This window comes from Anas platyrhynchos, chromosome 2 (genome assembly GCF_047663525.1).
Source record: "Anas platyrhynchos isolate ZD024472 breed Pekin duck chromosome 2, IASCAAS_PekinDuck_T2T, whole genome shotgun sequence".
NCBI lineage: Eukaryota > Metazoa > Chordata > Aves > Anseriformes > Anatidae > Anas > Anas platyrhynchos.
The window spans coordinates 122603668-122630401 of NC_092588.1; the positions used below are offsets into that span (position 1 = coordinate 122603668).

Here is a 26734-nt window from a genome sequence, read left to right on the forward strand (position 1 = left end):
TTTGTTAATCAACATGAATTAGTTAGTGGCTGATCTTTTTGTATTGCTAGATTAAAAGCCGATAAACTAAGCTGAACACGCAAAGTTTAAGATAACAAGACCTTGAAGCCCTCACAGTCTCAAAGACTGTGTGACATCCTTCCTGCCCACCACCCCAGGCACACATCCCATCTTCCTTGGGACTCCAGTATTGGTCATACAGTTGTGCAATGAGTTTGATAAGCCTGCTTGTCCTACTGAAAATTAATCTTTCCCTTACTGACAACAAAGGGTAAGTTTTCAGCAAGCTGGTCCTGCAAGTGTATAATCACAAGTGCAAGAACACATAGTTAAGAGGTGAAAGGGAGATGGGAATTGCCCTTTTTGGCAGCAGCATTGTGCTAGATCAGCTTAAATTGATCATGAAGCAGCACCCAGAGTACTGGAGCAAAACAGCTGCAATCTTTTTTTTTTTTTTTTAGTTTGTTTGCTTATTGTTGTTTTTCTTCTGTTTTTGTTTTCAAACTTAACAAAAGGCATTGCTTAACTTTTCTTAAGTCAACTGCCACACCAACAGGGGACACCACTCACTTGGCTTGACACAAATATCCCTTCTCTTCACTAAAGGAAGTATTTCAGGATCAGAAAATAAAAATGGAGGCTTTTTTTTTTTTTTTTTAAGATATATAACTTGTGAAATTGTGGACACATTTTGTATATGACAGTCAGAAGTGTAAGCAATCTGCTTTAGTCTCCAACACTCCATCCCCTCTTACTTAGTCTTAGACATCCCTCCTTAATCTATAAGTGAAATAATTTCACAGGTTGAAATAATGATCATAGATACAACAGATACAATGTGGTTTACTATACCATTAATTCAAAATGTATGGACCATACTGTATTGCAGACTGAAGAAACTTTAATTACTAGTATAAACCAAACCAAACCAAAAATGTTTGATGACGCTATCTTTTTGTCCTAACTCAAACAGAACAGGAAAGATGCCAGTCTAAAAATTCACCTCAACAAAGAAATTACTGATCATTCTGGCAATGAAAGATGACAGTGTGAAAGTTTCCTCCAGTACATTCAATATTACTTAATTTCCATAATTAAAGCAGATAAATTATGCTATTTATTTTTTGATTAAAATCAAAAAATTAAACTTGAGAAAGTGCCACTAATGTAACACAGAAATAGATGGCACAACATAATGACTAAAAACTGGAAAAGATTCTTGATCTGGTTTTGTTTTCCCACCAATATATAATAAGATTTTTGAAAGGAAAAAAAAAAATCATTGAGTTCTGGCAAAAACTCTAAAACAAAGATTTACTACCCAATTTGCAAGTAGTTTAATATCCTAATTTATATATTTAGATCCAAATATACATTCCAGAAAAGATACTGCAAATGAAACCCATTCAAAAGTTAATTAAGGCTTCTCTACACATGGAACTGTTCCTGATTAATTCCATATGGGGCCATTCTGATTACAGAAGTGCCTCATGCCATTTTAGTTAAAAACGAGCTGGTTTGTTCTGGAATGAGGGTGCCCATACATGGAATTAATCAGAATCATTTGTAGACTATTTAATTACTTGTGACCAAACAAGAATAAAAAAAAAAAACAGAGTGCATTTGTATAATGCAGACTTTAATTCACGTGAAGTTTTGTGCTGGCCTAATGGTTATCTGGAAGGATCAATTTGTAAGAGTGCTATCTTAAATAAAGTACCTGATCAAAAAATATTCATTAGTAGTGAGTGACTGAAATGTCAAATACCTTTTTCAAAAGGTATAGTTCAAAATACACGTATCAAAGGAAATACACCATAGAGAAAAGCCACGTGTTTGTGCAGAGGGCTTCTAAGTGTCAGGGGCTGTGATGTGAGAGCACAGAGACACCTACACACCATCTGGTCTTATTTCAGGGTCAGGACTGCTTCATAGTCCAGGCTAACTGCATGATAAAAACTCCATGGCACGCAGGACTGGAGCCTCTCTGTTTTCCCCTGTCTTGGACAACAGAGGAGCTTGTATACCTGTCAGAGCAGAGCTCCTGCCCCAGCAGTTGTCATCATGCCTATCATCTTGGCTTTGTCCTCGCACAAAGGGTGGAGTGAGACGCCTCAGCATGTTGGTGTTGAAATGGAAGGGAACAACAACAAGGAAAATGCTCATACAGAAGCTTTCCAGGAAGGGTCTCAGAACAATTAGGCCACAAGACCAGCATTGCCAGTAACAGGACAATACCACCACCTAATATTTTTGTCATAACGTACGTCTAGACTGACAATACTTTTCTAAGACTGGTATATAGCCCGTTATCAGTACTTGCCATTTCTGTTCTTTGTTTTCGTTGACTCGAACATTTCTGAATAGTTGAAAAGTAACAATTTTGGCTGTCTGTTCAGATGACTTGTCAGCAATGGTACTGCGATACTGTGGAGGAAAAAAAGGAATTTTAAGTACACTTTGATTCTTATAGCCCTATCCACATCACCTCTGTAAGAGATACACCGCAATGATAATCTCTTTTGTAGTCAATATTTTATATACATGTATTTCTTATTCATGATTTAAATTTATGATGTTCACCTACTAAATATTAAAAAAAAAAAAAAAAAAAAAAAAAAAAAAAAGTGAAGGATTTGAAATATTGTCTCTCTAAAATCAAATTCTGAGTGGGGAAGTACATTTTTCAGGCAGTTAATAACAGACAAAATGTAGAATAACCTTTTTGTATTTATAAAAGTGACCTAACCAGAACAATCTGAACATATTTGCTGGCTTCCTTGGGCACGACTATGTTTAAGAAGCTATTGTCTCTCCAAATTCTAGCTGCTTTAGAAAACAAGCTTAGTTATTAAGTTTGCAAAATATTTTGTAGGCTTTACTTACACAACACACATTTTTGGTACAGATATACTTGCTCTGCAGACTGAATGCAACTCTTTCTGGGCAGCATATGCATTGCAGCTGCAACTTCACGTGCAAATGCAGTTATAAGAAACAAGTTTCTTCGTTAGCACACCTTGTTTCTCCTCCAGTGGAACACTGCTTATTTAGGCAAAGAGCTCTTTCAACCCTTTTGTCATGTAGACAGCAGTTGTGTCTGCAGCACAAGGGTGGCTTTACCAGCAAGCCTTTCAAATTGTAGACACTCATATGCAAATAATCCCCAACTATTCAGCACAGCTCTGTAAAAAGTCTGTAGTTATGGGTTTCAAAGCTGTAAAAGAGCTCTCTGGATGTGCTACTAACTCTGAAATAACCAATGAGACTTCTAATATCCTGCAGTTAACTGTTTGATCCTTTGTGTAAGAAAGGCGAACACAAACCAGAAATGCTGTGTTTACTGTAAATATGTCATTCTGCCACTGAGCTCAGTAGGTGCTAAATATCATTTATTGTCCTCTTCTTTCTCGTTTCAGTCAGGAATAAGTGAACCTAATAGCATCGACAAATGCATTCATGCGGCCCCATACCACACCAAAAGCTGCTCTTTTGTGACAAGGGAAAGGTTTTGGGTGACTCAGAACATGTGTGACATCTTCCTAAGTGCGACAGAAGCTTTCATCCCTGCTCCAGCAGGCAGGAAGAGTCCTGCAGCGAGCTGATGGGGCAGCAGCAAACGTTCAAATTTGTGTTGGGAGCTCTTTTACTCTATGTATGAATACGCTCTTTTGCTTCCAGAAACAGAATGTGGGTTCTTACCTGCTATCTGCAAATAGGGCTGTCAGCACTGATGTAAGGAAATCAGGGCCAAGTATTTATATCAATAAGCAGCTTCCCTTCTAGGAGCAAAAGTGGCAAAGATCCACCCCGGTTCTTCCAATTTCTTCTTCGCAGTGTCTTAAAAACTTTGGGGGAAGGTATACAATTAATCTAAGTTTGCAGGAATATACGAGAATACAAGACCCAGCAGGCAGGGTTCAGTGCAGTCTCATAACCTTCATCTATAAATCAGGATCTGAGAGACCAAATGATATAGAAGCCTGTGGATTTTAAGTCATAGCTGAAAACAGCCTAAAATCAGAAAGATTTCTCCAAGCTTCCAAAGATGAGTGGTCCTGAAGATTGTATGTACAAAGTTATCTTTTTAGGGTTTCCCAACTCTATACCCCAGATATGCATATAAGATTGCAGCCCACTATTTCAGTCATGTCACCTACCTATGTGATTTTTCATTTATGGTAAGAAATAATCTAAGAAGTGCAGAGCATCTACAACACATACTATAAATAACACTTTGAATTAAAATTTCATATGAGAGGTTTAAAAGTACCACTACCTCTCTCTCGGTTCTGTCCTTTTCAGCAGATAATGAATGCTTGTAACAATGAAAAATGATTAACACCATACTGTGAGTTTTATTTCATCAAATATAAATTGCTAAGTCTGAGGAATTCCTTGCTTTGCTGAGGTCTTGGTTGCAATTTAAGCAACAAAGAGTCATAAGCAAAATGGTATCTTTGGACTGAGAGGCATTAAGAGAAGAAATATCCTAGTCCTCAATATTACTGCTCTGTGGGGGTATTTTTAGTGTTTCTCCAAAAAGAACCATCAACAGTATGTAGTGTATGACGTGAGCACCCACTAGGCTTAGAAGCCGACTGAAATCTTTAAGGAGCCAACAGCTGGGCAAAAGATGTGTTAAATCAGGGCCAAGGCAGACGGCTGAGGCAGTCTCTCAGCCCTGGGTGTGTTTCCATCAAGGCTGGCCCCCCACTTCAGAATATTTAGAAAACCACTAAAGGATGCTGCTTTACCTCCCTCTTTCTTCTATAGCAGATGGAAAGGTGACGCTCTGCAAGGAAGTGCCAAGATGACATCAGTAATGCCATCAGACTTGGTGAAACCTTTGTGTGTTGAACATTACTTATTTCCCTGTTTTAGCTTCTACATCCTGCTCTTTTGACACAAGAGGCACCATCTAAGGTGAAAAACCCTGAAGAAAGGGTCACGGTAACCACTTCAGTCACTTCAACAAGCTCAGGGAAGAGAAGTTTTTAGAGTTTGCAGGGTTACACAAGAGGCAGAAGAGCCTGCAGCACACCTAAGAAACTAATGAGAAAATATGACAGAGACTCAGACTCCTCTTGCAAAAAAAAAGAAAAAAAAAAAAAGTCTTCCTAAAAAACAGGGGAAATGCATACAATTTGTTACAATTCAGGGCAGCCCTTGTCTGTCTGTTCAGCTCCACTCTGTTCAGGGGCTTCTCAGGTCTAAAAGCTGATGGAGCAAGGAACCAAGGACTTGGACAGGCGAGATTGCTTAAATATATATATATATATGTATATATATGTATATTCTGTCTTATTTAGTCTTTTTTTTTTTTTTCTTTCATTCTTTAATAAAAATAAAATCCTTTGTCCTGTTTGATTACCACTTCAAATAAAGGCAGTCTTTTGGGCTTCAAGACCTTTTTAACCCTTGGGGAACTCATTTGAAGGAAGAGACCTGCATGTGCCTACTTCTCCGTGGTCTTGCCACACTTAGGCAATTCCCGATTTCTGTTTTGGAGTGCAGCACGAACCCTTGGGCCTGAAATGGCTGTGCAGCTCGGTGCTGCTGGCTGCATGCTGCAGCTGAGGCCTTGCAAAAGCACGTGAGCTGGCACACAGGGAGGCCGAGCAGTTCACACAGAAGTAGGAGCCGCTGCCCTGAGAGAGGCTGGGCAAGCCAAGGGCTGGCTGCTGACGCCTGCCCCGAAATGCTGCTGGCCTGAGGACAGTGAGGACACGACAATCTGGGAGCCAGACAACTGGAGGTAGCTATGACAAAGGTCTATAAGGCCACGAGTGGCAGCAGAAAGGTGAAAAGAAGGCAAACGTAGGCTTTTAAGTCACAAAAGAGATGGAACTAATTAAATTATTGGAAAAAAAAAAGCTTAAACAAACAGTACTTTTCTCCAACCAACGCCTGTTTACCTAGGGGAACTCAGTGCCAAAGTACTGTGCAGGCCTACGCCTAAGCCGGGTTCAAAAAGCAGCCAGAGAAATTTACAGGAAAAATCATCAAGTATTATCAAATACAATAATGAAGGGGCTTCAAGAAATGGTTTTGCGGTGGCCAAACACGAGGAGAAAGCACAAGCAAGAAGAACCACTCTGTGCTGGCCCTGTCTTCACATCCTCCCCCTAAGCACTCCTGTGGGCTCTTAGGCACAGAGACACTTCCTTGCAGGGACATCTGATCCGACCACACGGAGCCATTTTTACATGTTCCCCTGTACTTGTACAGTTCATTCTCAAAAAATGTTTGGATGAAGAACACTACGTGCCTGCACAACACATCAATTTTTGTCACCGTCATGCTACATGCCACAGTACAAACTGAAGCATGTATCAGTGTGCTTTCCTTCAGCAGCAAATTTATTCAGGTTAAAATTTCATTGAATAGTCAGAAGTTCAATGCCTGAAAGCTAACCACAATGAATTGTTAGCCTTAAATATAACCTCAGCTACAGAACAGACTCATACTATGATTTCAGCATTGCCCCAGCTGAGATTATTGGTATCTCAAGTATGCAAGGGTTAGATGCTAGCCCTTTATTGGGTTAGAGGCTAACCCCTGCATTATTGTGTGCCTATTGTATTGAGTTAAATTCATTATCAGGCTAATTAAAGTCTTCTAAAATAATGCAGTTTCAAGGAAAACAACCCCCAAAGGAATTCCCCTACCAAGTCAATGAATTAATGTTCAAAATAATATTGTCATTTTCATCCAAGTCAAGGAGAAAAGGTAATTTTACAGGGATTTTATACATGCAGACATGTACTGCATCTTTTAAAAAATCTGTATTTGTGTTCCATTGCTTCCTGCAGAGTTAGAAAAAAAAAAAAAAAACTCTCAGCCAATGATCCACTACATTTCAAAGGATTTTACTATGCTGGTAAAAACACAGATTCCCACCGAAGTCAGTGGAAATTCTACTAATGATTCCATTGTGAATTAAAACAGCATGCCTTTTTTTTTTTTTTCCACCTAATATTCATGTTCATAAAACAACATTACTGTATATCCCTTTACATAGCTACTGGGATGCAAATGGCAGTGAAGGAACTACATACAGCAGCTCCTTTAAAGCTGACTGTGTAATGCATGGGACATTTTCTCTTTGGTGTAAAATCAGAAACTCAATGAACACACATTCGAAACCTATTTGGTAAAATCAGCACCATTTTCTCAAGCCAGCTTCACTAGCTGTTTAAAAGTCGGAAACCCCCTCTACTGTTCTTATACCAGTAGCTTGCATATCTCTTATGTCCTTGTTTTTATGTTCATGTTTTAATTTCCTAAAGCAGTTGGATATTTTAGGTTTGACCAAATGAAACTGGGAGGAGTGGCAGATAGACCAGAGGGTCATGCTGCCATCCAGAGGGAACATCCAGAGGGAAGATCCAGAGGGAACAGGATGAAGGGCTCTGAAAGGAACCTTAAAAAGTACAAAAAGAAGTGAAAAGGTGTGAAAAACTGCACCTGGGGAGGAACAATGCCAGGCACCAGGACGTGCTGGTGTACACCTGGCTGGAAAGCAGCTTTGTAGGAAAGGTCTCTGGGGTCCTGGTGGACAGCAAATTGAACTTAAGTCAGCAATAAGTCAGCAATATGCCCTTGCCACAAAGACAATTTAACGGCATCCTGGACTGCATTTGGCAAAGCATCACCAGCAGGTCGAGGGAGGTGATCCTTCTCTGCTCACCACTGGCTAAGTCACACCTGGAGAGCTGGCTCCAGTTCTGGGCACACAGAAGAGATGTGGACACGATGGAGAGAGCCTGATGCAGGGCCACCAAGATGATGAAGGGACTGGGGCATCCCTCCTTTGAAGAAAGGCAGACAGACCTGGGACTATTTTAGCTTAAAAAGAAAGCTCAGGGTGATCTTATAAATGGCTGTAAATACAGGGAGGGTACCAAAACAGGCTCTTCCCAGTGGTGCCCAGTAACAGAACAAGGGGCAGTGAGCACAAAGTGGAACATGGGAGGCAGTTATCTGAAAATCAGGGAACACTTTTTCACTGTGCAGGCGACCAAGTGCTGGCACAGGTTGCCCAAAGAGGTTGTGGAGCCTCCCTCCTTGAGATATTCAAAAGCCACCTGGACATGGTCCAGGGCAACCTGCTCTGGGCATCCTGGCGTAAACAGGGGGGGTTGGATCTGAGCACCCCGAGGTCCCTTCCCATCTCAACCATTCTGTGCTTCTGTTTACAAAAACACTCAAGAAAGCTCTCAATTCTCAATAAGAGGTCTTAAAACTATCTTGCTGTCTAAAAGGTAAAGGATTTTTTTTTTTAAATAGTATTTGTAGCACCATTTCCAGAACAGTGATCTTCCACTTAACAGCAAACAGGAGGTAATTGCTCCTTCAGAATGCTTCTAGTTAGGGCCATAAAAGACGTGTAAAGAAGGTAGCTGCTTCCCTCCCCCCCGCTGAAAAAGAAACAAAACCCAAGAAACAACCTGGTTTCTGCTCTATTTTGAAGTATTCAGATTAGTTTTACTTTCAGGAGTTATTAAAAACAGAATTACCCTTTTTGTGCTTAAGAAATTGCGTACTAAACCTGTTGCCCCTCTTGAGATCAGATATGAATCTGTGAGTTATATAATATTTTCCCCTCGCTGTTGTACTTCTTCAAGGCTTTCAGCCACTTCAAGCAAAAATGGAAAAGATCTGATACAGTACTGTAGAGCATACTGTATTGTTGAGCGCCTCTTTTTTTCCACAGTGAGGTTGGTGAGAGACTGGAACACGTTGCCCAGAGAAGCTGTAGGTACCCCATCACTGGAAGTTTGTGATTACTGTCAGGCTGGACAGGGCTTTGAGCTGTAGTGAAATTGTCCCTGCCCAAGGCAGGGTGCTTGGACTAGGTGATGTGTAAGGGTCCCTTCTAACCCAGACTATTCTGAGATTCTACACTTAAGTAAGGGGACATTAGTTGTATGAAAGCTTATGTAATGTGTTTACCTTCAGTAACCCCACTAGCTTTATCAAAATCCCTGATACAATGAACATAAATACTTTTATATATATATATATATATATATATATATATATATATATGGGCTTTATTATTGCTATTACCTAAACCAACTCTGGGTCCAGGCCTATCTAGTGCAGCAGTCTACTTTTGATCATCAGTAGCAGCATCTGAAAAAGGTGCACATTTGGCACATTTTAAAAAATGATATGGGTTATTGGAACAAATAAGGTCATGTGAAAACATGGCCTGCTTGTTACGTGCACTCCAGTTGATCAGTTTAGCTTTGGATTTTTTCCTCCTTATTCATTGAAGCGTCATGTCTTGACACTTGGAAAGAGTTAGTAGGCTAGGATAGTCAAGAGTTTATTTTGTCACGAAATCCTGATTCTGTTGCTGAAACTTCCCAAAATCTAGATCTCAACAGAAGGAAGGAATGGTAGGTATAAACGAACACTTAAAACCGACTTTTGAAGCCAGTTATTGCCACAGAAACAGGCGATCTTCCAGAGGGGTTTCCTTCTAGAGGCCCTAAGCGACTAATGAAAAGAGAACGGGCTGGCTTTCAGTACACGCACTGGGGTGTAATGGCAACACCTTGGAGCATCCAGACAACATCGGCTGGTGAAAACGTGGCTAAAACTCCTCAGCTTTCCCTCACCACCCCCATCCCCACCCGGGCCCGGGCGCTGCCCTCACACCGCCAGCGCGGCGGCCCCACGAACCCCGCGCCGCTGCGGGCTGGGGGCGGCCCCTCCCCGCCCCTTCCCCCCGGGGGTATTTAAGGGGAAGAGCGGGGCGCTGAGGGAGTTGCGCCTTTCTCCCCCCTGTTAAAAAGAAAAAAAGGAAAAAAAAAAAAAAGAAAAAAAAAGGGTTGATCCAATCTTTGCGTTCTCAGGAGTTGGTGTTATTATTTTTGTTCTGTTATAGGCCTCGGCCTCGTTGGTGTTTCTTCTATTCATTTTTTATTTTTTAAGTGTGTGGGCGCTGCCTCGGCTCCGGTGCACGATGGTGAGTGGCGGGGGGCGGCCGGGACGGGACCGCGGCCGGGGAGGAGCGGGGGGCTGCGGTCGTTGTCGGGGTGCGGGAGCCGCGAGTTGCGGGGCATGGCGGCGGCGGTGGAGCGCCCGGTCCTGTCCCTGCTGGGCCGAGCCGCGGGGATGCCCTCAGCCGCGGTAGCGCAGCCCCAGGGGGTGGCTGGCATTTTTCATAGCCTCAAGGTTCTCAAGCCTGAGGAAGCGGGGGGTTAATTCTAGAAGGAAGAAGCGAGATGGGGTTGTGCTGGGGAGCGAGGGCAGCGTCCTCCATCAGGCGAGGGCTCGGCGGGGGGCCACCATTTTGTGGCGGCCGTCGAGCCGGGCAGCCTCGTCCCGTCCCGCCGCTAGGGCTCGGCTTGACGCCCCGGGCTGGGGACCGGCTCCTTTCCTGCCGGGTTACTGCCTGCCCTCGCGTCTTCGAGAAACTTCTGGGCGACCCAGCCCGCGGTGTGGGAGGAGGAGGCGGTGAAGGTGGTGGAGCCACACGGTGAAGGGGGAGCTGCTGACGGGCTGCCCGCAGCGGAGCCCCGGGGTGGCCGAGGGGCAGCGAGTGCTGCGGCTGGGAGCTGAGAACCCTGCCCTGAGTGAATGGTTCTGAGTGGCCTCCATGGGGGTATGTTAATGAAGAATTCAATTAGCACTGCTGGAAGACGCGAGGGGCGGGCGGCTGAAACCCTCAGCTGGTACTTCCCAAGCGATTTTTTTTTGTCCTTTTTTTCGGGCTTTTACCCGAAGAACGGCGCTCGCTCCTGTAACCCAGGCGCTTCGACGACACCCTAAAAGCGCGACTTGGCGCCTCTCGAGGCTCGTTTTTCTTTTTCTTTTTTTTTTTTTTTTTTGTCTCCGCTCGCAGTGCTTGACCGAGGGCTCCCCCTGCTGCCCGCCGGCCCCGCCGCCATGTCGTGCCCGGCGCTGCCATGGCAACTGGCGGCCCCGCTGCGCTCCGATCGGGGTGGCTGAGGGCAGGGAGCTGCGCTGCTGTGCCCGAAAGGGAAAGGTTTTCCCTCCCCTAAACGGGGGAGTGATGCTCGTTGCCCACCTCAGCTGTTACCTGTTAGCACAGGGTGGAGGGTAAATCTGTTAACCTCACCTTGGCGTGAGGGAAAGGGGGAAAAAGTTAATTCCAATAGGCTGAAAACTGCATTAGCTGAGTCTCTCCACATGTAGAAATTAGCTTTCCAAGGTACCTCATGAAAGAGGTAGATCACACCCACTTGAGGTGTTTTTGAGCGGTTGGGTCACTTCAGCTAATGCTGTAACTTCAGGGTGCCTAACTCAATTTCAGCCTTCTTCCAACCTTCTCCCAGTTCTGAGAATTGGAAGTGGGTTCGTCTTTGAACACTGATTCAGCAGCAGCATTCATTGCCTATAGTATGTGTAAAAGTACAATTGTGTACATAAGATAGTAGAACAATGATGTGCTTCCATGTCAGCCCAGGCAGTCTCTTCACTGCCTATCAGTAGTACCTGAATGCTGACCCCATGCTCCTGTGGTGATCCCAGCTCTCCTGGGTGCCTGTGAGCTGTTCCCTGTTTGAGATTGCTAGAGAATTTACACAGTAAAGTGAATACTTCGTTTTGGCCCTGGTCGCTGAAACAGATCCAGGAAGAAAGAACAGTAGAAGCCAACGGTTAGGTCAGCTTAAGGTTGCTGTGGAGTTGTGGTCTCAAGACTTCAGTTCAAATGCTCTATAGCTGCAGGCATAGTCAAGGAAGTGGTCTGCTGCTATCCTCTTGCTTTGTTCTTGTCCATGTGCTGCTTTCATGCCAGAACAAGAGTTTTCATAACTACAGAACTAGCATGGATCAGAAGTGGATGTGTCTGAAAACTGGTTTTTCTCCTGTGAAATGTCAGATCCAGTTCCTTGGGTGATGGTAGAAAGAGCTGTCCTGGTACAGAAGACAGGAAGGGGGAGAGCTGCCCTTTTCCTGTTAACAGTAGAAATAATCTTACACAACCTGTGCTGCTGTGTAACAATGGAAGATGTGGTCTCCAAATTTGCTGGAGGGTAGACAGAGGTCTTGGAAGACAGAACTCTTGAGAATTCAGCAGTATAAAGCATAGTCATGTAGGAGTATAATGAGGACAGTATCTTGGGTGTGATAGAACTCGGTGCTCTCTAAGGTCTAGCTTTGAGATGGTATTGAACTGAATTAATGGCTTTTAGCTTCTCACAAGAGGCTGGGTCTCTTCCATTTCAATTTCTGCGTCCACTGGTTCTGAGGTGGGTTTGGTGCTTGCCTGATAGCACAGGAGGCTGATTTGGTTGTCTAAAATAGCCGAACGCTAATATGGTCAAAAAGTGTTCACTTAATGTTAATCTTCTTGCAAAATTGAGTTATGCCAGCTTAATTTGAACTGGGAACTGTTGAACTCGTGCTATGGAGGAGTGAGAAGGGATAGTTTGATTCACCTCTGTCTTCAGGGATAGCGTGGTGCTAATTTGGTTCAGTCACTGAAATCATACTTCTGAAGGGCCAAATTCTGGTTTTGGCTTTGCTTAATTGCTGGTTGAATCATGTGCAACATGGTTTGGTTCTTGTAGTTTTCTCATTCCCTTACTGGGTGTCCAATTAAAGTGTATACGGATCATTCGCAGCTGCAGTTTAAACAATTCCATTGAACATGTAAATTGTTCCATTGAAAAATCGGGTGCTAGCTATTGCAAGTCATTAGGCTTCAAAGCATCAATAACTATGGCTACATAATCAACAAATCTGAATATCTGTAATGGCAATAATGCCACACCAGTGGAGTTGATAGGAAAGGCTTAAAGTTTTAAAATGGATTAATATACAGGGATGAGTAACACTGAGGTGGTCAGAGTAGTTTGTTCTAGTAGCTAGGGAGAGCATGGCTAGAACCATTCATTCAGGAGAGAAGATGAGGGGCTGAAGTTTCAGGTGCCCATGTTGTATTTCAGTCCTTGTAAATACTTCTGTGAAATGCACTTCAAACCTTAGGCAAACGCTGGAAAACATCTTGGTAGCATCATTACAAGAAAAGGAATTAATTGCTTGTCTGTCTGAACAAACGGTTCCTTCAATAAACAGTAATTCAGTACATTCTTTCCTCTGCAGTGAATGAATCCTTAACTTTAAGGCTGTGACAACCTTTTCAGGCCGAAAGGGTACATGAAAAGTCTGGGTATGCCAAGCACATCATAACTGTAGTTAAACAGTCTTTACATTCTTTGTGGTTCTTTCCTATGTGTAATGCATGCTTAGCATCCTGCTCTTGTGTAGAGTGCTTGGTAACAAGTCTATAGTTGTTCATGTTCCTCTTTAGTCAAATTCACCACATCTTTTTCATGAGATCTGTGAATATTCCATTAGATCTGGTTACATTCCTCATGACAAATTGTGTTAAACCCTGTGTCTGTGCTCCAAGGCTGCTTGTAAGTTCGTAAGCTTGAGCATTTTAAACCTGTGACCAGGAATATAATAGACTTTACTGTGAATTAACTATGCAACAGAACAGATTGTCTTTAAAGAATTTAACATTTTTTCCTTTACTTCTGAAAGTATTTTTATGAGTTCTGGAACAAATGATTTTAGAGTTTTCACTCTATGTATCTGGTAGTGGTAACACTGATCATGAAGCTTCTAGTTGGGCAAGACTAAATGTAGCCTGGTTTGGGTCTACAGTTGAGGTTTAAAACTTTGGAGATGCTTCGAACTTTTGTCAAGATGAATATTCTATTTGCAGTAGATACAACTCTGGTTCATTGAAGTAATTGGAAAGGTGCTATTCATATTTGTGATCTCAAACTGTATCTATAGGAAGTGGCAGCCCTATCTAGAAGTGTACTATAACCTGACTGAAATATTTGTTTAATTTTTTTTTCAGTCTGCAAATGCAGAAGCGCAGTGTGCAAGTGTCTCAGAGGACAATACCAATTTGTCAACAACCTGTCAAGGATATGTTTTACCAGAAGGAAAAATCATGCCAAATACAGTCTTTGTTGGTGGAATCGATATAAGGGTATTTATATACTTTTAATTTTGTAACATGTTTATAATGCACTTTAGTGGGAATGAAATAGGAATTTAACTCTTGGAGTAGAACTAAAGATTTTTTTATGCATGTCTTCTAATAATCTTAAAGAAGTCCAGTATCATAATTTTGAAACAGGCAAATAAGCTTATTTTTTGAGAACAGTTAGAGATGGATTTTAAAAATGGTACTTCCTGTTTTAAACAATTGAATATGTCTGTAGGAGTTCAAGACTTTGTTTCTTTTAGATGAATGAAGCAGAAATTCGGAGTTACTTTGAACGATACGGTACTGTGAAAGAGGTGAAAATAATCACTGACAGGACTGGTGTTTCTAAAGGGTGAGTAGAATGTGGATAGTTGCTGCATATGTGGGTGTAATTCTAACAGATAATGTGAGCAGATACTTAGCAACACACTTGAAATGCTTAAGGCTTTTTAACACTAGCTATAGTTTTCTGTTGCAGTGAATTATAAAGCAGTAAAATGTAAATCTAGATTGACCCTAAATCTGTATCGTCTTATACTTAAGGATAGTCAGATTTGTCTCCAGCTTATCTGTACAGGGAAAATAATCTTACTGTCATTTAACAAATGGAAGGAAATCATGAAGCTCACAGAATGCTTGTGCAGGCTGTTCTTTCACAGGATGAAGTTCTGCCTCGTCTGACTGTAGTAGTTAAACAACAATCTGGAGAGAGTTGGCTGTGGTGATGCTGCACTGACTGAGAGAAGGGGTAGACTTCTGGGCAATCTTGCTGCACTCTTTGGGTGCTCAGGCATAAGTTAGAGAACCAAACTCCTTCAGGTGAAATGAAGATATGGTAGAAGCTTAGAGCAAGGGGAATTCTGACGAGATGTATGGAAAAACTTAGTGGTCTGTCTTAAATAACTTTTAAGTGAGGATGCTTAGGACCCTACCCGGTTGAATTCTTGGGAAGCTCTCACAGCTTTGAAGTTACTCCTGCTTTGAGAGGGAAACTTCTTCTGGAGGGTCCTTACCACTCAATTATCTTCTGATTCTATGAGCAGATTCCAAAAAGTCGCCTGTCTTCCTACTACATATTATATATAGTATATATACTACTACATATATGTAGTAATGAATGAGCTGAAAGTACTGTTGTCAATGACAATTAGCAAGGGACTTCGAGTATTCCAAAGTGTAGTTAGCGCAGTTATGTCCGGATTATTGATAATGAATTGGCATATTCCGTTGACTGACACTACTCTTCCTATAATTCTCTGAAACTGAGTATTTCCATATTACAGGCTTGATATAAACTAGGGAGGAATCATGTCCCCCACTGGTGTCACTGTCCCTGTAGTGCCTCCTTTCATTCAAACCTCTGCACTAAATACAAAATTTGATACATCAATAATTAAAGGAGCTTTTGACTTGCTGGTGTTAGCAGAAAGTTAACAGTTGTTGTTGTCAACAACAGCATTCGAGTAACTAAAATGGGAGAATAACCTTTAAATTGACTTCATAGCGTTACAGAAACTATCACTTAATTCCTTTCACTTGGCCCAATAGTGTATGCTGTTAGTCAGCAGTAAATGCACTTTTCATGTTGAGTTATTGAACATTAATGTCCTACCTGATATTTTGGAAGATACTTAATGCATCTGGCATATAGTTAATGCTTTTAACTGATTTTGTTCAAGTAAGTTAGACTCAGATATGTTTTAGCTGCTGGGTATTGAATTACCTGTTTTTGCTTTCAGGTATGGATTCGTATCATTCCTGGACAATGTGGATGTTCAGAAAATAGTAGAAGTAAGCTCCTTATATCTAAATTCTATGAAGAAGTTCCTGTATGAAGGGGAAATGGTCATCTACCTCATAGAGTAAATTAGGGCAAGGAAAGATTAGAGCTGCCCCAAAACTAAACTTGTTAAAACATCTGTTGCTGATGTGGTATGGTCTTAAACATTTAAGTCAGAAAGAAAATGAATGTAGTTCTAGCCTTGGTGTGATTTGAAGTCTCATATCATTTTCTTCCTAGGCATTCTTACTTCCTTATATGCGTTGAAAGCCTCATGTTTTTCAGCTGCTTGCTTTCTTTATTGGATGATTATCATAAAACTCTACTTATGACAAACACACAGATCTGTGAGCTTCATTGGGAATAACAGTAATACAGGAAACACAGCATTAGTTTCTTATTGCAGTCTCAGCAGTTGAAGTATGAGTTTCTTTTACAGTATTCATGCATTTGGGCTTTACCTGGTGTGCAAATATTTTCTAAGCCTGCTAGGCTACAAGATTCAACTGCTAAAACATCATGGCTTCCCTGTAGTTTGTGCAGGAGATAAAGGGATGGAACTGTTACAGCCCTTCTGTGCTTAGATCTTAGTATTGGAGAAATATTTAAAAGCTTACAATAGTTAAGCTAGTCAGCACTTCTAAGGTAAAACTTTAATGTGGTTCTGGTAGATTTTAGTAGGTCCTAAACAACTGGCAAAGCTTTGTTCCCATCTCCCTTTCCAACCTGAGTGCAATAACTGAAAATAACATTTCAGTGTTTTGTTTCGCTGGGATTTTTACTTCAGAAAATTCCCTTGTCCATGAAGGCTGAGCAACTTCTTGTTTGTTTCTAAAGCATCAGACAGGGAAGTGGATCATCGGGACAACCCCTGATAAGTAATGCCAGGCACAGATGGAGTTTTCAGTGACAAGTTCAGCAGTGTTTGCTGGCTATACAGCTCCTCAGGGTGAAGAGAGAACACCTTTGTCCAAAGGGAAAGTCAGTGAAACTCCAACAGGGCATTCTTAATTCTCACTAACAGACTTCTGAAGCTTACTGTTCTTTAACTTCTGTGGTGTGATGGCAAAAATACTGCTGTATCAAACCACCTGACTTTCTGAGAATACTCTCTAGCTTTTAACATGGGTTACATTTATTTTAGATTGGTGTAGAATGCTTGCTCTTGAGGCAGCAACTTCTGCGGAGGCCTCTTGAATAGTACTATCATCTGAGCCATTTATGTTGCTGACGTTCTGTGTGCACTTCACTAAGTCTCAAAAGCCTTCAGTGCAACTCTATTCACAGTACTCACTGATGAGACTTTATAACCAAGGTCTAAGAAAACCCAGAGGCTGGTGGTTTTATTTGGTGCAAATTCCAGGTGTACAAGCTGTACAAATACCTGTTACTGCCCCGTCACTAGGAAGCATGTACAGATAGCAATTTAGAGATGCTGACTCCTGAAGTGAATGATGAAAGGGGAGGAGTGAACACTTTAGGAGCTTGAAGGCATGTGCAGAGATCACCTTGATAAACCTTTGTGGGCCTTATCTGTACAGACTGCTCTCCTTGCTTTATGTGAATGAACATAGCAGAGCTTCCATGTGATTAGAAATGCTCTGGATACCTGTATTTATGCCCTGCTCACTACTTTTGTGTGACCTGGCAGTATCTGAACTGTTCTGATTCAGAGCCAATTCCATCTATAACTGCTGTGGTCCATGGTGAACCTGTACCCGTGTGCAGTGTGGAATCTCCTGCTTTGAGGGGGAGATCTGTGTTCCAAGAGCTTCCTTAGCTTAGGTTGAAAGGGGTTGCAGGGTTCTAAGCACAACAGGACTAGGACTGCAGGAGTTTAAAAACAAACAAAACAAAAAAAACGGAAACAAGTTTGGTAACACTACTGATTCAGAACATTTCCCCTCTTTTTTCCTACCAATGACTTGTGTTATTCTAGATCTCATTATGAGATGATCAGATAGGCAGAATAAGTGAGATAGAAAGAGTCCTGTTTTGGTTATTCTTACAATCAAAAATGAAATAAAGACAGAAATTGGAAAAAAAAGATCAGTGTGGTGTTAGGTAAATTACAAACTTTTCCTCTGAAGCAGGCAAATCCTTAGTATTGTGTGAGATGGTTTGTCTAAATTCTCTGTATCTGCACCTAATATTGACTTTGGTGTTTGGTAATTAGACTGTTAATTGGAGGCAAACAATTCTTTCATTACTGACAAAGCATTTAATTATACTATGTCAGAGCAGCCTCTGAACTATAACTGAGTTCCTATTTTAAGTAGCGTGTGCTGCTCACACCTTCATAGGTAAATGCTGCTTGTCACTGTTTTGGCAAAGAAGATAAAGGAGAACCACCTGAGGTGGGTTCTCCTTTGAAAGTACTATGTAAAGAAGTTCATGAGTGCTTGAATAAACAATCTTCATAAAGCCATGGACTAAAGCAGCTTTCTGTATGCCAGACTCAAACCATAAACCACAATCTCATGGAGGGGGTGAAATTGTACAGGTCCTCTTCCACAGTCAGTCCAAATAGACTTCAAAGTGTAGGGATGGTGTAAGGCCATTTCAGTCTGCACCCACCATGTTTGGCTTCAAGCCAAGTAGTTTCATTGAAGAATACAGACTTCTGTGGGAAGGGAAGCTGCCTGCAACTGTCATTGTAATCCAAGATGATGTGCTGGCAAAACAGTACTAATCATTGAATGTCTGAAATCCTGCCTTCAGTGTGAACTAGCATTTGGACAGAACCTGCAGAATGAGAAGTTGCATGTCTCCAAGTGTTAGCTGACTATTGAGGAGTGCTTCCAGCTATGTTTTCTAAAAGCCTTTCAAAAGCTGGTATTTCTGGGCTCAGGTACTTGAGGAACATGTAAACCATACTTCATTTCCACTAGTGATTAGTCTGTGTGCTGCATAGACGCTCTTGGCAAAATAGTCTTGAAGCAGTATGTTTGAAGGATGTTCTGCAGGAACATGTGAAAGCTTCCTATGGTCAAGTGCAGGTAAACAGCAGTGCTTAGCCTATTTCCTTTAACATTAGGAGAACAGCTCTTAATGTGGAAGTGAAGCCTTTTAGAAGGTTTGTGGGAAGGAAGGTAAGTGGCCATGTAAATAGGCTTCCAGAGAGCCTAGGCTCTGTTTTATTTTGCCTCAGTGTACTTACTGTGTGTAAAACCAAATGAAGGCTGGAATTTACTAATGCGTATCTTCAAAGTAGTAGGTAGCAGAATAGTGGGCTTGGGAAGTCCGTGAGTAGACATATGGGTGTGGTGAGAGGACTGCAGGGAATTAAAGGTAAAAGGTGTAAGCTGTTGAAGGGGAAGAGGAGAATGGAGGCTTTTTGAGCCTGTGTGTCAATTGCTGATACTGTGGTGTAGAAATAGAGTACAGTCCTTAAAATCCAGCCAACCACCTCACTGATTCCCCAGCTTATGGAATAACTTATTTTTCAGTCACAAATCAACTTCCATGGCAAAAAGCTGAAACTGGGACCAGCAATTAGAAAACAACAAAATTTGTGTAAGTATATATGAAGTTAGATTACAAGTTTAGGTTTTCTTAATTATATAATCAATAAAAAATTAATTCTTGCAAATCCTTTATCTGATGCAATGTATATCTTACAATTAAAATTCAGTTCTGAATTTTATGGCATCACTGTTTATGTACAATTTATATGATAAGAATGAACTCAGGTTGACAGCACAATCTGTAATGTTATCTGAAGTTGCAATACAATTAATAGAGGTGAATCTGAGTCAAAATGGTTAAACTTGAATTCAAATTAAGCAATGAAACACTCAATAAGATGTCTTAATGCTTTGTTTTTCTTTGCCTTAAAACAAGGTTCTTATGTGCAACCGAGACCATTAGTTTTCAATCCTCCTGCACCACAGTTCCATAGTGTATGGGGTAACCAAAGTACAGAGACCTACGTGCAGCCTCCAGCTGTGGTGAGTCCCCTAACTCAGTATGTACAGGTAAGACTCTTTGTGCCACAGATCTGGAATTGTGTTTAAGTGTTTTTGAAAACGTAAACACATTGGCATCTCAATACATACTCCAGAAGTAAATCTTCTCCTACCTGCTCATTTTTGTATTGCCTTTCCTCGTGAAGAAGTTCTATCTTAAGAGAATGCAAACTGCCCTGAAAATAACTTACTCAGTGAAGCAATCTCTTCATGAAACAAAATGTAGGGATATAACACACTTCATTTTGAAAATAACTGTTGAAGGTACAGGAGTGAGTTAAGTTCTTCAGTAGTCTTGTAACTTGTCACGGATCAACTTCACAAACCAAATGCTTCCAGATATTTACTGTATTGCTTCCTTCCTTCAAAATAAACATTTAAAATGCCTTTTTAAAATACATTTTTTTCACTTATGGAACCAGAAAATGGCTGTAGTAATCTTCCTCCTTGACAAATTCTTGTTTTAGAACTGCTGTCTTTGTTAGGGACGCTTGCACTGATCACAGCAGATACCATAACACAATGTCTACAGGACATCACTTCATTGGCCCTTTGGTATAAGGGATTAGCATTCCTACTGAGGTATAGGTGGACTAATGAGTCCTGTACTGAAAATATAAGTAGGAGGCATTCCAGGTTATGGTCTCATCACTTATTAACCCTGTATTGTGTGGCAATGTAATGGGGCAATAGTAATTACAAGCTGATGGATTCTGTTCTGTATATTTTCTGTGAAGCGATTAAGAATGCACAAGCTGTAATGACTTGCAAATACACTTCAAGTCAGAGCTTGATATTAGCACTTCGGCCTATTCTCTAGGCTTGGTGAAGTGAAACAGCGTAGGAGGAATTAATTCTCTTAAGTGCTGGAATGTACCTCTAACTATTCCCTGAAGAAGCTGATAAGGTTCCAGGTTAACATTTTGTCAAAATATTTGCAGCAAAGAAGTGCTGGGAAGTTGTCTAAATTCTAATACTTGCCTTTGGCTCTAAGAAACTGATCTTTAGGATGTAGTTCAACTACCATGAAATAATGGTCTGTTTCAGGTCTGCTTTAGAAAATTTATGGGAATAGTTATATTTCTCAAGTGACTTAAGATCAGATACACACAGATGTAGGAGTTTTAGCTATGTAATACACTTCAGAGTCTGACTCGTATAGGATTCTTTTAATGCATGGAGTGCATTAAAAAAGAACCTAATCTGAAACAGGAATTTAAGTAAGTGAATACACATCTTTTCACCAGTTTCATAAACATGTTTATAAATATCCCACTTTTATCTTGCTTCAAATTTGTTTTTTTGAAAAAAAATCTGTTTGCAGACATATCCATACAATTCCCCAGCTTTATTGATACAGCAGCAAGTTCCTGTAGGATATCAGCCAGCTTACAACTATCAGGTATGTGATTCTTAAAGTTGGAGTAGAAGGATTGTTGGGAGTCTTAAGTGCTATAGATGATTTGAAAAAAAAAAAAACTTTTACAGGAATTAAGCAAATCTTTTTCATGTCATTAAATGAGTGCTGATAGTATTGAACAGTGGCAAGATTCAGTTCTAAAGAATGATTAATTTAGATGGTAAGACTTCAATCTTAATGCCAAATACACTAACAGCAGAGAGCTATTGTCCAGGAATGGGCATTTACCCTGTACTCAATATACAGGTGCCATGTGTATTACCTGATTTTTTTTACTATCCATGATCTGTTGTTGAAGCACATTGTGGTTAGTGGTTCTTTCCATGGTTGTGCCAAAGTCTGCAGTGGCAATAAGTTTATGAAAGAATGTTCATATTCTTGATGCCTTACAGACTGTTAGTTAACATTGGATTAAAAATCAAGATGTGAAATGTGTGTGTATATGCTGTTATTGAGCAGTTACTCTACCTGTGTAGGAAACTAAAAGGTAAAAGTTGACTGTTTCTTAATTCTTGTTTAAGGTTCAACCACAATGGGTTCCTGGGGAGCAAAGAAATTATATTATGCCTCCGGTAAGTCTACAATTAACACAGTATTTTGCCAGCTTCATACTTAAAATGTCATGCTGTTTTCCAGACTTTCGTGGAATCTGATCTCTGCAGATCTGTAGTGGCTGACATTAGATAGTTGTTCAGAACCTTCTGCTGACACAGTATCTGCTTAGGAGATGTATGGCAGAACAGAACTACTGGTTTTATGGTTTACTACATACTTTCTGGTCACAGAAACCTGGAATTTTAGTATGGGATGTAATTTTTCCTTTGTGGAAAAAAAAAAAGAAAAAACAAGAAGAAATAACACTGATATACAATCTGTATTTTTAAGATCTATAAAATATTGCTGCTTATTCTGAATTTTTTGAAAATTTGTAAGACTTAAAAATATTCATGTTCACAATATTGTTTTTTGGCTCAAGAGCTTCCAAACTGTTGGCCAGGATGCTACAGGCTGTAGATTGTGCAGATGGCTTCTAAGGAAATTATTTGTTTTTTGTGACTTCAAGTAAGTAGCATTTAGGAGAGGAAAATTACGCAGTATTTCTTTAACAGGATTGTCATTGGAACTTAAGCCTTTATGTATTATTGTGTTCCTCAGGTATAATACTGTATTTTATTTTTAGTACTGTTTTATTAAGAGCTAGTAACTTTCAAGGTAATTCCCAGTAGATCTGTATAGACTGTGTATACAAGGTAAAGGGGGGGGGTGGGGAGCAATGTAGAAAATGGAACTTTGTACAGATACTGCTGCCTGCGCTTACTAGACAAGTGTCTCTTAGATTTTATTCCTGCCCACTTCAAATCATGCATACTAAGCTTTGTTTTCAGCTTCTCAGCAGCGAAGCAGCCTTTTTTTTTTTGTGGGAAGTCCATATTCCTATTAGTGAGGGTGTATCTTTGCTTTAATGGGGTCAGAAACAGACTAGAAAGAATTTAGAAGTAGATAAAATACTAGTTTTACCCTGTTGGTCTGAAATAATGTTTGTTGAATCTGAGGAATATGAAACATCTGTGCTGCAGAATCACAGAATATCCCAAGTTGGAAGGGGCAAGAGTCTTTGAGTCCAATTCCTGGCTCTACACAGGACTACCCCAAACCCAAGAGTTAACAATTAATATGATAGCAATCCAAAGAGTTTTTATAGCAGGTGTGCATAATCATTTCCTGTGGACTTAACCGCTTATGTGAGTGAACAGCTAGTCTAGAATTTGGTTAAGCACCTGTAAATATTTTTACAGACTCAAAAGAGAACACCCACATGAGATGGTAGGAAACTTCAGCCTTCAGTCCAATGGTTACACCTATCTGTTTGGTGGATAATCACAATTTCCAATCATATGTGGAATGCAGTAGTTGTGGTGAGGTCAGATAGATGCTCATTTTCGTGGTTAGGGATGTTGCTCAGAAGTAGTCTGCTACTGATACAGGCTTCCTTATATCATGGTATCAGCTTGAAATTACAATTAAGTGTTGAATGAATCTGGGGAGTGTCAACTAGTATGCCTTGTGGTGCCTCCTGAGTATAATTACAAATACTATCCTTAAGAATGATGCTGCAAGAAACTGAAAACAATTGCCAAGGCTGGGTAAATCTATCTTCCAGGGAAGGAGTCCCTAAAAAGTAAGAATGGTTAACCCTATTGCTGTTAAGTGCCTGTTAAAAAATAGCTTTAAAAGCTACTTAGTCTTTCTGGAAGGATGATTCCATGAATGGTAACTGCTTCGCCATTCTCTTGGCTCTTGCAGTAAGACTATACTAGGTTGCTGCTCGCAACATCACATTGCAAACAGTGGGAAGAGGGGAGAGTTTTAAAGAAGTTGTGAAAATGCTTGTGGGTTGCTAGACTTCTTTATGTGTTGACAAAAAATTAAGCTTTGTATTAGTAAAAGGAACCTCCGTACAAGCAAGGAGCTGAGTTAAAGTATAAAGAAAAACAGCTTATTGGAAGGGCAATGGGTAGTAGATATTTTCCTTCTCTTTCTTCCCTTTACTTTTCTGTTTGATACTTGATTACTGATGAATCTCTTAAAGTTACCTGCTGGTTTCCTTGAATTTTTAGTAATGCCTTCATTGCTCAATATGTTTGACAACAAAAACCCATACATGGAAGAAGCAGCTTGGGAAGCAACTCTCAAGTGATTACAGTGGGGAGGAAAGACATTTATTAGAATAGACGTTTTTTGGAAAGAGATTAGAAATGTCTTCATAAAACAAGTCATCATATACTACTTCCCCTCACTTATAAAGTATCAAAAGGGTAAAGTTGACATAGCTTGTGGATAGGTGAGGACCAACAACATGGCTATGCAAGTTCTCCCAGTGTTGCTGAAATACTGCCTTACTTTAAAAATATGCAGGTTTATACTTCAGTCAACTATCACTACAGTGAGGATCCAGAATTTGTACAGACAGAATGTGTTGTTCCAGAGCCCACACAGTCGTCTAGTAACAGTCCACAAAAGGTAAGTTCTTTACGTTCTTAGAACTTGTTGACGTAAGTCATGTTCCCAGGTATTTGCAGGTAAGGGGTTACATGGCTTGGTGCAGAGGTCCTCTGGAGCATTTCTTAGAAATGAAGGTTATAGTCACCACTCCAACCTGTTCAATCTACTGATTCCTGCATACAACTTTAGAAGCCTCTCCTGCTTTACTGAAACTATTCATACTAGTCTGTAGAATTAGAGGGATGTATAGAATACATCATTGTGACCAGGTTTGACTTAATCTGCTGGGAATTACGGGAAAATTGCAGGTACCTAAGGAGGAGTGTTGGGTGCAGTTCTTCCTTTCTTATGCAGATTTGAGTCTCAGTATTTGAATAGGTGAAGTCTTTTACTCCCATCTCTGCTTTCTTGTGCAGAAAGCTACCTCTGTTAGGCCAACAGTGGCTCTGAATTCCATTTTCTGAAGGAGACTTCATTTTTCTGGTGTGTCAGCCTCTTCCACAACAACTGGCATGCCACTGTTAAAAACTTCCATTATGAATAACCCAGGGCAATAATACTAGTTAACAGCATTCAAAGGAAGAGCTCAGGAAAAGAGAACTGAGGGGAATCCTGAATGCAGAATAAACCTTGTGAGATCTGCACAAGTGGGCAACTGATAAAATCAGTGTTGTAGATGCATCTATAACTGTATTTCAGAAGTCTGTGGACAGGAGCATACAGACAGTAGTATCCTGTCTGTTTAATCCTGAGAATCGTCTGAGGAACACCTTTGTATCACAAGAAGACTACTTTAAGGTATGTGGTGAAAGCTAACTTACCCCTAAAACCAGCTTAAAATTTTCAACATACAGGGTACAATAAAGGCCAAGGGATATATTTCCGTACTTCCATTTGATTTTTTTGTGCATGCTCAGATGTTTTTGAATAGTTGGCTCTCAATTGGTTAATACTAGAAATAAGTGCTGAGATGGGATTCAGTGGATTTAAGTGAATTGATACAAGACTGCATTAAATCTGCCCAACAGTGAACTCTTACATGTTCAGAGCTTAAGACTGGCAAATAATTCCTCAAAACAAACTGCTGAAAGGAGAGCAAGTTATACTCCCTTGTTTAGAGGATATTGAGTTCAAATGTTGGTTATCTTCCACCAGTTCAATACCCACTGTGGATGGTTTTTTATACTTCATGTGAATTGTCTACATTCTACATTTTAGCCAACAAGTTGTAGTCCAGGACATTACCTGGTCATCATGTATGAGTGAAACTTTGCTACATATATTCAGTCTTGGTAGAATTTCTGATTATATTCAGTGGTCTTCAACTTATGTATTAGGGTTTTAATGTTTCAAGATCTTGCTGCTTCTTTCTTTTAAAAGGACTGACATGTGAACTAGGCACCCGTACTCTGAAGGAGAAATACAGAAGCTGTATTGGACAGTTTCAGAGGGCAGTAAATAGTGTACAGAATGTCTTGAGATACTTGTGAAACTTGAATTGCTTCATTTTAACTGTTATCTAGAAACATGTTTTTTTTCTCACTTCCATTCCAGGAGAGACGGGCACATCACTTCAGAAAAGGAAGAGCAGTACTCAAAAGTGTTTGATCAACAAAGACTTTGAAGAGCTTAAACTTGTTACCTTGATGTTCCTACAGTTCAGTTTAGTAAGATGTTCAGTAAAGTAGTGTAACCTCTTACAGAAAGTTGCTTCAAGTTGATGTTTGTGTTCCTATTTTACCTGTTCCAATAGTTAGTTTTGCTTGAAGTTTGGAGTTCAAAGTTGTAAGAGTTGAAACACTTCCAGGTTTTATTACTAGTTTGCATGCTTCCCCTGCTAACTAACTGGAATGCTAATTTAAAAGAGTTTATATGGCAAAAATACTCCTGATTTGTTTGGTACATGTGGATTTTCTTCTGAGCTTTAAGGTACAGTTTGTTGCATGTTAGACTTAGTTTTTCTTAAACCACAATTTAAGTTACTAACATCGACCAGTTACCTCTTATTTTAAAAGTTGAAGCGGTTCCTTGTCCAAGAGGTAGTATTTTAAAACTGAGCTCTTAATCAATGGAACAGAAGACATCAAGATGTAACTCAAATGAAGCCCTTTAAGTCCTGGTTCTCTTCAGACTACCTAATCAATGTCGTTATGTTCACTAATGACAGTTTATGTACCTTCAGTCTTGAAGCATCACTATTAGTTTTGGGAAAGTAATTAAGAGAATCCTAAAATTCCTGTGTGTAACTTAAGAAGCAAAAATGTAGTTAGCTATATTGGCTGCTCAGAGGAGTATGCTTTTTTTACTGGAAAAATTTTAGCAATGCCTGTATCTTAAAATTGTGAGGAAATACTGCATTTAAAATATGCCTAACTTTGTGATGCAAACTGTTAATCAAAGAATACTTGTAAGCATATTTTAATAATAATTATGTAGATTTTAGTCATGTATTTTGAAACAATTAAATAAATTTTTTATTCTGATTTTGCTTCCCAAAGTAATTTTAAGTTGCTTTGAGAAAGACATACAGCGTAGTATTTATTGAAAGTATTGAAGATTCATTATCCTAT

General features: G+C 40.2%; 1 protein-coding gene across 7 annotated transcripts; it reads left to right on the forward strand.

Moving 5' to 3' along the window:
• The first annotated feature begins 9744 nt into the window (after positions 1 to 9744).
• Positions 9745 to 26647, forward strand: DAZL (deleted in azoospermia like). 7 transcript variants are annotated; one of them, XM_027451026.3, is made up of 11 exons: positions 9745 to 9982; positions 13859 to 13993; positions 14254 to 14345; positions 15733 to 15784; positions 19223 to 19289; positions 19617 to 19750; positions 21066 to 21143; positions 21683 to 21733; positions 24078 to 24182; positions 24864 to 24962; positions 25719 to 26647. In XM_027451026.3, exons 1-11 carry the CDS (start codon positions 9980 to 9982, stop codon positions 25770 to 25772), a joined length of 870 nt encoding a protein of 289 aa, XP_027306827.3. In that variant the 5' UTR covers positions 9745 to 9979; the 3' UTR covers positions 25773 to 26647. The 7 variants fall into 7 exon arrangements, with proteins under 7 accessions (XP_027306827.3, XP_071889605.1, XP_071889602.1 ...); XM_072033504.1 differs by lacking the exon at positions 9745 to 9982 and adding an exon at positions 10018 to 10146; XM_072033501.1 differs by lacking the exon at positions 9745 to 9982 and adding an exon at positions 10063 to 10191.
• Positions 26648 to 26734: the final 87 nt, after the last annotated feature.